Below are 12,002 nucleotides of genomic sequence, written 5' to 3'. Positions count from 1 at the left end.
TGAAAATTGTGGCAAAAAATACTGGGAGGAGACTGTACTGGGGGAAACTCTCAACATTTCATACGTTAAGGAGTCTGGGAGGCCAAGGCTCCTGTGGAAGAAACCTTCACGTTCATGGGTTGGAGATGCATCCCACTCACATCGTCCTAAGGAAAAGAGATTCCCCATGGTGTCCCCCAAAATAATGCCAATATTAAGGTGCTACTTCAAGCACATGGCTGCTACTATATACACTTGAAGGTCAACTTCTTAAAGGCTGTCTTCCTAAAGGTTGTCTGCCATCAGACCCTATTGTCTGTTCCACCCTTAGTAGGGTGGATAAGGATCATAAATTATTCCCCTGGAGAAGAGCTCAAAGAAATCCAAGGTTAAGTCAGCTGAGGTACAACCAAGGTTAGGTTGTCCTCTTGAGTCTATAGAGAAATGGTTCTCAACCTGTTGGTCGTGACCCCTTTGGGGGGGACGTATGACCCTTTCAAAGGGGCCACCTGATTCATAACTAGCAAAATTACAGTTATGATGTAGCAATGAAAATAATTTTATGTTTGGGGGGTCACCACCACATGAGGAACTGTATTAAAAGGTTGCGGCATTAGAAAGATTGAGAACCACTGCTCTAGAGCCTGCCCATCTTCCTATCACATGTATGCCTCCCATGGAACTCTTTCTTATTGTGTGTACACTCCTAGCTCTTCCCCTTCCTGCTCCCTTCCCCTTTCATAAAACTCACTTGGATCACAAACCAGTGTGAATTCTTTCTCCAGTGAAACCAAGGATCGAGGCATATTATTTCCAGGTGGATGGCATATGCCTCAGAGAGGCGTTTTCTGACTGATTCTAAAACTTTCCCACAACAGATGTGTATGCTTCTATTACAACCCCTTTCTGTTACATTTGAGCTTACTGTGGCTTGGTTGCCCGAGATTACATGTCTGAGTCAATCAAGTACAGTCTCATTCTGTTCCTGGCAGTCATGGAAGTAGGTGAACCGTTACATGTTTTATCTTGTTTGATGACTCTTTAATTTACCCAGCAATTACGCTATCATCACTTTGTTCCCATTGGTTTATGGGGAGACTGATCTCCCACAGAAAAGACCATGTGAGAACATTAACTGTTTTTCTAAATCTCCTAGAGACACAAAATAGATAACACCTTTGAGGACCTGTTAGGTAGCTAGTTTAGAGACAGGGGTTTTGCAAGGAGAATCCAGCCCCTAGCACATCATCACTGGTCCGGTAGATGCAGTTGTACAGCGATAATAAGTAAAGATTATGGTAAAGTCATAAAGAGCTTGAGAGATAGAAGACAGAGAGAAGTAATGGAGTCAGACACATTTCATGGTAGCAGTGCTCACCTCAGCCTCACTTTGTGGTCCACGTAGAGAGAGAGCGATATTTAATGCTAAGCAAGGCTTTAATATTCTCTAGGGACATGCAAGCCCCCTAATTACAGGGAAGACCTACATCATAGGAAAGGGTTGTGCTATAGGTAATACAGTAATGGGAGGGGGTGGTCTAGGGGTATCCACGCAATAGGAAGAGGAAGGATTGGGGGTGTACATGTGGCAAGATGGGTGGATCCTAGATTCAGATGATAGGCTAACTTTCGATGTCACTGAGCAGGTTTGACCTGTTCCCTGGCACCATTACCTGAAGGGTGTTAACTCCACCTACAGGAACCAAATCAATGGCTGCAAGTCTTTAGGGAGAAGTAGCCCATTGTCCTTATCAGGCGGGAGTGGGGCCTACCTTATTCTGCTGACTGATTACCTTCAGGGAGGATGTCTGTAAGCATCTGGCCTCCCCCATATGCTAGCAAAAAACCCCTATTGTTAGGCATGCCTTTTGGGGAGACAAAGCTGGAGAAAAGTCTCTTTATAATCCCACAGGGGTTTTCCTGCCCATGCCTGCAAATGCTCCTATAGAGGAGGTTGGAAAGAAATCAGGCATCTATTAGACACCTCTGAAGACCCCAAACTGAGTGTGCTTGTACTCAAGGCCCCAAGACAGGTAGGAAGATACACCTGCATTGGCCACACTGGACCCAGGCTAATGACATCACCCAGGTGGCTTAACCCAGCCAATGGAGTCAACTATATCTTCAGCCACACCTTCCCCCAGCCAGGGTGTGGGCTAGAAGAAAGGCAGGGAGCACACTCTGTATGCTCTCTTGCCCTGCTCCTGGTCAGAGGCAGTGGGTGAGAATGGTCTCCCTCCCTCATGCAGGCCCGCATGTGCCTGCTTCGGCCCTACCTCGGATCCACAGCCTCTGTGCCCACATGCTCTTGACTTCTAGGATTCTTGGGCTTCTGACCTCCTAGGACCCTCCTCCCACCTGAAGTCCACACACACCGGTGCTTTTTTTCAGCGTGCTTGTTTGAGTTCAGTTGTGAACTCCTGTGAGACTTTACAACCTGAAACTTGTCTTGTCCTTCATCAAAACCCACCTGAATTACAAAATGGCCATCAGCCTGAATTCTTTGAGCGTGTGAAGCAAAGACCCGCTGCAGAAACCCAGCAATGTAGTTCAGTGCCTCAGATTAAAACCTTTGGCTACAGCTTTAAGGTATGCCCAGCCCGGGACATTTGTACCTGAAGCAGGCACACATCTCTGCCTCACTGACTGTTTTAGTGCAGTTTTCGTTTCAGACTTCACCTCATCATCTTTGAGAAACCGCGGAACTCTAGTGGTTGGGTCAGACTTTAACTGCAAAGCATGCAGTTTGAAAATGCCGGCCTCTGTAAGAGGAAGGTAGGACATTCCGCTCAGATGTGGCTGCAGATGTCCCCGGAACCATTCGACCTTGCACTGAGGAGTTTCTGCAAGGGGGAGAACTTTTCCTGGGGTCACGGGAGGTCTATTTGACTGCGACCATGTGTAATGTATGGCCGGTGGAGCCCCTTACTCCTCCACATCTGCGTGTCTGCCTCTCTGCTCGAGCATGCGTCTGCCTTCCTATCCTCCCATGGGTTTCCTGCTTCCATGTTTGGGCTCGTGTCGCTTTCCGCTCTCCTTTGTAATCCTTGGCTCCAGGACTCCCCAAGCCTCCCTTCCTGTGATTTGATTAAAAGACTGCTGTTGACACTTTGGGGGAAGTCTGGTCCCCAAAGCCCTTTGCTTTCCAGTGTTTGGCTCCATGTTGCTGTCAGCAAACTGCTTGTGTAAATCCATTGGTCTCTCTGTAGGACGCTGGATCCCCATACCTCTTCCCCTAGACCCCCATTTCCACCATTTCATTAGACTAGCCGAACATATAACTCCATGGATCTCACCAAGATGGGGCCCCAGTGTGTCTGCCATTTTGTTGTAGGGCAACTGAGCACATGGTCTTCTACCGATCTCACCCAGATGGCATCCAGTGTTCCAACTCAGTGTGGGGCAGGGACTTAGTGGCTAGTCCCACCCAGTTCCCATGGGTTTTGGCCTGGCTCAGTTGTCATGGCTTTGGGCCCAGGTTTTCCCACAGATGTTCCCCAACTGTTTTCTCCTGTTCACAGACAAGTAGCATGGTGCTGTTTTGGTGTTTGGCTTAGGCTTTCTGCTAGCTTGTAGTTTTGGTTCTCCTGCTGGTTGGTCTTCTCTCTTGCCAAGCTTGGGCAAAAGGAATTTGAAGACAAGGCCACTGAGGAATGGGAACCCTGCTCTTTTGAAAGGCTTTTAAGCACAACTACCTCCCTGCCTTCAGACGCTGGCGTCCGGGCCATTGAGGTTCTTGGTCCAGTTCTGCTGTGTCAGTATGCATCAGCCAAGGATCCCGATTTCCCTAGAGTGGCTGAATGTATCCTGAGCCAAGTGACAGGTCTCTCGTCCCCTTCAATGGTTACCAAAAGGCCACTCATAAGCCAGTGGTCACCTTTGAAGGCAATTGTAATGCCTCTCCAAGGTGGGGTCTCACCTTTGAAGGTTCAGGTGAATTCCTCATGCCAGTAATTCCCTTCATCACTGCTGTGAGGTCACTCCAGTCAGGGGCCTATAACATCTTACTTGCTGCCTAGAAAATGGTTGGGCACAGTTCTCCAGCAGAGATGGGTCCCCCGACCCATTCCGTTAAACAGGGGTGCTTGTTCTGGGCTCAAGCTCCACCATGTCTTAGGTGTGGTGTGCACTGGGACTTCAGATGATGACCCTGGGGCACCAGAATCTCTAATCTTGATGTTGTTTTGTTTTCTAGATGGGTTATGAAGGATCTATCCCCAGAGGAATGGCATTACACGATATCCTGTCTAATTGGCAGAGATTTAACCCACAGACACTAAAGAAACAGAAGCTAATATCTTTCTGCAACACCATCTGGCCTCAGTACATGCTAGGGGATGGGGAATCCTGGCCAAAGAACGGCACACGTTCCTTCTGACCCTGATTCAGTTAGGATGTTCCTGTAGAGAGTTGGGGAAGTGGGTGTAGTTCCCTTATGTTAAAACATTTGTGCTCTTGAGAAGCAGTAAAGTCCTTTGTTCTAACTGTACTAAGGATCCTTTAAGGGGCCCTGAAGCTGAAGGGCACTTTATACCAAGCCCAGCCACACCACCGTCGATCCCTGAACCTGTCGAAGCTGGGGGACAGGTGGTCTCATCAAAGTCCTACCCTTAATAGCGGTATTGGGGGAGTTTGGTCCCCAGGAAAGTCACAAACCTTTCACCCTAATTGAACTCAAGCAGATTCAGAGTGACGTAGGTACAGACAGTCCAGAAGAACACACAGAGAGCTTTCAGCACCTCACCCTAGCCGATGATTGGTTGAAAGGGTGTAATGATCATTCCGGGACAACCCTTGACAGACTTGGAGAAAGAGCGAGTGCTGCATGGAGCTGGGACATTTGCAGAAGGTTCACACGTGATGAATGATAAGTATCCAATAGGAGAAACAGCTGGGCCTCCCTCCCACTGACTCCACCTGGGATTATAATGATCCCAAAGGTAGGTGGGCACGGGAACATTTTCTGATGTGACTCAAAAATGGACTAGAGCCAGGGCAGCTAAAGGTCATCACCTACACTCAAGTGACAGCTATTAACAAAGGACCTAATGGAAGTCCTGTGAGTCTCTTAGAGCGGCTGAGAGAATCCATGCAGAATCACACTGTTGTGGGTTCAAGTAAATGACAGTCACTAGAATTTCTTGATTATTTAGAAGAGTCATTATTCGGTTATAACCAGACTCCTAAAATCTAAAAGCAATTCTTTGATTGCAGTCCCGAGTCCACATTTCAGTTCATTTTTAAAGGCAAAAACCTCACTGATCTCTTGTCTAACACTTACAAAAGGGTGGACTGAAGCAGAAAGCAAAGTTGATGTTATTATTCTTTAGAGTTAGGGAGCATTGCAGGCCACGGCATTGATGATCACATTCTGTTAACTTGGGGAAGAGCAAGCATGCATTACATGTATTACAAGGTGTGTTCCTTATCATAAAGAAACAATAGCAACATTGACTGTAACATCCTGGTTACCATAACAAGATTAACTGTACCATTCAGGTTACAACATCAAAAGGGTCAATATTAAAACAAACGATTGAGTGAAGAATAGTCTAAACTAACTGTTGTGTCTTGAACCTGGGAACATGACAGTACATTATAAAATTAGTCTCTAGTGGGACTTTCTGAGATGGGAGGGGGGGAAGGAGGCAGGTCAATCAGCTGCTAAAAAATGGAGTTTCTTTGGCTACCCAGCCTCATTTCCTAATCTTTTTATTTGGGAATCAAATAGTTGATTAATCAGTAACTTTTTCTGCACTTACGTTGGTATACTGGGGTATCAATATTGTTAGCTTACTGGTTCTGGATGAGCTCTAATGATTTTGCTCTGACAGTTTTCAAATGGTGGCTTTTAATCTGTTAGTGTTTACATTAATTATACTAGAGAGGCCTTTCAAGCCAGGACTCTGGGGGAAGAGTGCAGAGATACCTGTGGCCGCAGAACCTGCATTGCCTAGTTGTTAAACAGACAAGGAGTCAAGCAGGTGGTAAGGCAAAAAGAACAGGAAACCATACTTCTGGGAAAGCCTTATAATACATTTGGCACATTTTAATAGTTTAATTACAATTTTCAGGAAACCTAGACTGAGGTAACAGTATTAAGAGACCCAAGATGGTGTAAGTTTACGGAGTCTTTTACAGAAGGATGAACCTTTCATTCTGTGTTGGGCAGGGCAGCCTTGAGATGCTCATGGTGAACACAGGCAACAAGTCCATTCAACTTGACCGTGGTTGGAATTGTGAGCATGATGGTGAAGGGTCTTAACGTGGTGTAAGTCCAGTGGACATGAACTGTTTTACGCGGACACGGGCCCCGGGTTGGAATGGGTGCGCAGGTAGGCTGCTTGCTGGTGGGTGGGGTTCTGCCTTCCTCAAGGATTTGTAGAGTTGGTGCTGGAAAATCTGTAAAGCTTGCAGGGACTTAAGCAAATTATGTTTATGCATCTCTGCCTGCTGGTGTCCTTGGGACAGTCAAAGGGTCTGGGTCAAATTAACATGACACCCTTAAACAGATTTTTAGCCATATATAAATTTCAAAACAAGGACAATAGTGCGAACAAAATAAAACAAGAATACATACAGGTGGAAATGTACTAGCATCATTTAAGCAATATTTTATAAGTGAGCATAACAAAAATATTTTATATTTTTACCTATGAAAGTTGGGCATCCAAATTTTATGCTTCCTACTTATATTAACCAAGTGTTTTGGGAAGATATGCAAATTCTTTGAAGTGAAGAATCTTCATTGCAATTGAAGCCTTTGTGAGTCTGCATCCAGAAGCAAAGTCAAATCAGGACAGACCATCCATAAAGGCAGCAGCAATACACACCAGTTTAGAGGATCAAATATCTTCTTTTCATCTGGTTGGAATTTGGATAACTCATTGTGGGATGCCTCACTTGACTACACCAGGGTGCCCGTTGGTCATCCTGCTTTAGACCATGAGCCTAGTTACAATTTTTTTTTCAAAACAACTTCAGCCCCCTTGGGCTAGGCCATGAGCTTTAGTCAACCCATTCTCATCTTATTTAGTTTCTCTCAAACCAGGTTCTTAGGTGTTAATGACCAGACTGAACTTGATTTCTTATTGCTGCATTTCTTTCCATTTCCCCACAACAAGTGGACCCAGGTAGTCACCTAGCAAGCATTTCAGGCTGCTTACAGGCTTCTTTTAATATTTAGTCCTAGAGAGGAGAGTTTCTTCATGGCTTTAAAAATTTTCCATCCCTTGATGGTGCCCAGCTATCAAAGATATAGCATCTGGGGTCTTAAAGGCTTGAAGGCAAGCAAGCGGCTATCTAGCTCAGAAGCAACAAAGTCCACAGAGAAGAAGCACATAAGCCTAAGTGAACACGAGGTGTTGAAGGGATCAGGTAGCAGACACCAAAGAACAAAAACCATCATTGTATGCTCACCTTCCCCACGTAAACGCTGAAGACGAATGTGGGCACAAGTAAGTGTGGTGAAGATGGCTGATGGTGCGCAGATATAGCGTCTGGGGACTTAAAGGCTTGAAAGTAAACAAGCGGCCATCTAGCCCAGAAGCAACAAAGCCCACATGGAAGCAGCACACCAACATGTGTGATCACGAAGGGCCGAGGGGACCAGGTTTCAAGCAACAAAAGTGGGAGAAAAGAATCATATCATCGTGAATGAGGGGAGTGCATGAGGGGGACCCAATGCCTATCTGTAGACACATGGACATCCCTTGCAGAGGGGTAGTGGGGAGGAGATGAGTCACTCAGGGTTCAGTGTAGAAATAATGAAACTCAAACCTTCCTCTAGTTCTTACATGCTTCCTCCTCTCCAACTATCATGATCCCAATTCTACCTTGCAAACCAGAGGATGCACAGTGGTACAGTTGGGATCTGGAAACATAGGGAATCTAGGACAGATGAGCCCCTCAGGACCAACAGCGAGAGTTGCGAAACCAGGAGGGAAGGGGGGAGGATAAAAAGGGGGTACCAATCTCAGGGATCTACTTATAACCTCCTCTCTGGGGGATGGGCAACAGAAAAGTGGGTGAAGGGATATGCTGGGAAGTGTAAGATAAGATATAATAATAATTTATAAATTATTAAGCGTTCATGAGGAAGGGGAGGGGGGAGGGAGAAAAGGAAAATGAGCTGATTCCAGGAACCCAAGTGGAAGGCGAATTTGGAGAATGATGCGGGCAATGATGTGTAAGGGTGCTTTACTCAATTGACGTATGTATGGATTGTGATAAGAGTTGTATGAGACCCAATAAAATGATTTATTATAAAAAATTCCAGCCTTAGATGTGAACCAGTAGTTTAAAGTTTAAACAAAACCAAATGGGTTCGTTTTCTTCTGCCAACCGCTATCTTCACCAGTGTCTGCAAATGTCCAGAGCACGCAAAGCACTTGGTGGGACTGACTTTTTCAGAACCTTCTTTACAGGCGTGGCCAATCCCTATTTTAAAGATTCAACTTGATGGCTGAAAGCCAGTAGACCTACAAACTTTCTATTCTTTTACTATACAATCATTTTTATAAATCATTGTATTAATAACAAGAGTAAAAGAAAACGGTATAGACCCAGTAAAGCCAGATTTGAAACTCAATTTTTATTGTAGCGCTTAATTAAACACTTTTAGTGACACGAAATGTGGCCTCAGGGTTTTGAAATCATTTGCTCTCTACATGAGACTGTCCTTGTAGGAATCTGTGGAAACAACCTGCTTAAGGTAGATCCATCAAAGAGATGTGTATACATTTCAAAATCTGTCGAAATGCAAACACAACTTTTCCTTTGATTCAGCAAAGGTGTTAATATTTAACTATTACTGTTGTTACTTTTAAAGTTTTTCTTCTAAATGTGCGGTGGTTCCTTCCCAAGGGTTGCCTGTTCTGAATCGGAACTGTCTCTGGTTTTATAGGCTTCTGAGCGGTCTGACCTGCTTCTTTGAAGGCCACGACTACAGTTCACACTACAGCCCTTTTGCTTGTTTCTCCAGTCATTACATATCCTTTAAGCAATTTCTATTCATTCTTAAACAAATAAATAGATCCGTTTTTATTTCCTTTCATGCCCTACTGCTGCTGAAGCTCAGCACAGCTTTTTGGGCCCCGGAGCAAATCCCACTGTGATCCTCTGATGCAAAAAGCACAATCATTATTTGCTGGCAGTCATGTCAAGTGGGGAGATCAGCTTAGAGGAAAACAAAACCAGGGACTTTACCAGAGCTCTGCAGAGCACGGAGCTATCATGCACTGACGCTTCCTGCTCTTTACAGGTGAGAGCAGGCAGTCAGCATCTGTGGCTGCTCTTTGCCCTCCACAGGTGAGCAAGGCGGGGGGTGGGGGGGGGCTGGGGTGGTGGTGCGGCCTGTGGAGGATTAGGGATGGAGCCCACATTAAACAGATTCAGGCACGGGGTGGGGGTGGGGTGGGGGGAGGGCTTTGCCTAGGAAACCTCAGTAGACAGGCAGGGCTTGGAGCCACCACAGAGCATTTTTCATTTTCCAAAGATTCTGGAGTACAGGTGAATTCTGGGGTGTTACAGAGAGCACTCTGAGTTGCCGAGTGCAGAGAGGATGGTTTTCAGCGGCAGCAAGCTCTTGGACAGAAAGTTAGAGACACTGAGCAGCCAAAACGTGTGGCCCAAAAAAAAATCCCCCGAGAATTAACCAAAGATGAATGAGACTGCATTCCATGGGGAAGAAGGAGACAGACACTTTACAGGGTAGTTATTTGAGCTGATTTTTAACCCTCTCAGTACAATGCAGACACATAGAGGAGAGTTCCACTTAAAGTGAAACCATTCAGGTGCTCGCCTGACCTGCAGCTTAGAGCTTTAATTAGATGTGAATACAAATCTACATATTTCTAAACATTTCAAAATCATGAATTCCCTTTCGGAGACGAGAAAATATAAACAGATTGTCACCAGGCAAAACAAAAGTAAAGAAAAACTCCTATTATGGGTTGAACTTACAAAGTGTTTCTTGGAAGCAAATATCAATTACCCATTGAAAAACACATTCCTGTTCTCAAATCTCTGGGTGAAACGGCTTAAAGTCTTTCAACAAAGACGCAAAACTTGACAGGTCATCTATTTTAGCAACACTGCAGAGCAGATAAAACAAAACTTTAGGAAAGGGAAAAGATCTGAGGGCACATGGAAAGAGCAATACAAAAAATTAAACCAGGAGAACTGAAAGCCAAACCAGACCTCTTTTTAAAAAAGCTGTTTAAAATTGTTATTTATTTTTACAATAAACCAGAAGCACACACACAAAGACATCTACCTTCGAAGGCTTAAGCTTTTGCCCTGGCAGATTAGATTCATATTCATTCAGTCTGTCCAAATTCCAGGTTTGCGGATAAAACCACTTCATGTTATGGATTGTGATAAGAGTTGTATGATTCCCTAATAAAATGATTAAAGAAACAAACAAACACACTCCGTGTTCTTTAAAAGATACTACAAAAATGTTTTAAATTTATAAAACAAAAATTGTTCGGTCCTGATTAAAATTCATTTACTTTTAGGCAACAATTTAAACCTGCCAATAGAAAGCACAAAAAAACAGCCCCAAGAAAAGATTTTGTTTGTTTGGACAGACTTACAGCCCATCAGGTCTGTGACTACAAGTCTGACAGCCAGTAACCCCATCACCGGGAGGGAGGAAAGGAGAAAAGAAAGAAATTATATATTTATAAATATATATATACATATCTATCTATCTATCTATCTATCTATCTATCTATCTATCTATCTATCTATCTATCTATCTATCTATCAGAGTTGCGGGAGAAATATAAAGACATTTACACAGAGAGAGGACAATAATTAGACTGATCAAGTTACACAAAGAGACAAACAGCCGGGGAAGACTTCTGGGAAGACTGGCCGACCAGGGGACCTACCTACTCTGAGAGCTCTTTCCAACAAGGAGGGTTTGGTGTCCAGGTAGATGAATGGTAGGAATCTGGTGAGTGAAATATCTCCCAGGGACAGCACCCCACCCCACCCCAGGCATTTGTCCTGAGCAGGGGCCTTGGCCACACAGGACCCGATTCGTGGGACATCTCGTGTCACTAGGCTGCCAATACCACAGCCGAGACTAGCTACAGCCCCACTCCATCCCCAGACCTGGACCTCCCACCCAGATTCGCTTGTCTGCTCTGCCGAGACACGCGCAGTGGTGGTGGGACCCCCTACAGCAGCTGCCCACTTGAGGAACCCTACTAGGAGAGAAGCTTCCCTGTGCCGCAGTTCCCCTCTCCCCACATGGCAGCGATCTGCCCTTGGGCCCCGCATCCCTCCCTCCGTTCATCCAAGGCCCGGACAACTGACCTGCAATCAACTGGGGGCTGCCTGGCCAACCCCCACAGGGGACCATCCGTCCCCATTGCTGCCCGAGACCTCTCCACCAGCCACCCTGTTTACCTGGCCACCCACCCCCGTCATCTTAGCGCCGGCTCCACGCCCAGCTCGGGAACCTGTGCTGAGCACTTCCACCTGAGCGAGCGGAAGCAGAGCCCATCCCACTTCTACCCCTACACTGCGTTTCCGCCGCTGGAGCCACTTCAGGCTGGTTTGTGCCACCGCAGAGTCCTGTGCCCGCGGCCTGGGGCGCTAGACCTGCCTGCCGCGGGGCGCCCCTGGCAGCGCCAAAAGCCCAGGGCGGAACAAGTGGGTGACCCTGCCTACTGGGAGCGTGAGCGACGGGCCTTGCACTCTTGCCAGATCGGGTTTGCCTTCTCCGCTGCGCTGCGTGGATGCCAGCAGCCGGCGGCTCCCAGCTCTGAGTATGCCCAGGGCGCATTCCTCCCAGGGTGGAGGCAGGTGCCGTTGCCGGCTGTTTCCCACCAGAGCCGCTGCTGTCGGAACCAACTCGGACCACGTCGCTGAGGAGCCTGCGCTGCTCATAGGGCCAGCAGCTCAAGCGACAAGCGCCTCGCCTGCTAGGGAGCCTAGGACACGGCTTTGCGGTCCCCGCCGGAGCCCTCTGTGTGCTCCGGCTGGATATCACCACTACAGTGCCCTGA

The 12,002-nt window shown here is 46.3% G+C and overlaps 1 protein-coding gene across 1 annotated transcript in view; it reads left to right on the top strand.

Moving 5' to 3' along the window:
- Positions 1 to 12,002, top strand: part of LOC142431596 (very-long-chain 3-oxoacyl-CoA reductase-like) — a 50,167-nt gene extending 38,165 nt beyond the window's left edge. Inside the window, exons 13-14 of the mRNA XM_075536618.1 lie at positions 11,293 to 11,799; positions 11,886 to 12,002. Of these exons, the coding sequence (XP_075392733.1) occupies positions 11,293 to 11,799; positions 11,886 to 12,002 (624 nt within the window). The remainder of the gene's footprint in view (positions 1 to 11,292; positions 11,800 to 11,885) is intronic.

This window comes from Tenrec ecaudatus, chromosome 18 (assembly GCF_050624435.1).
Source record: "Tenrec ecaudatus isolate mTenEca1 chromosome 18, mTenEca1.hap1, whole genome shotgun sequence".
NCBI classification, from domain to species: domain Eukaryota; kingdom Metazoa; phylum Chordata; class Mammalia; order Afrosoricida; family Tenrecidae; genus Tenrec; species Tenrec ecaudatus.
The sequence above is the reverse complement of the archived record's forward strand: the minus strand, read 5'-3'. Positions and strand labels throughout refer to the sequence as shown.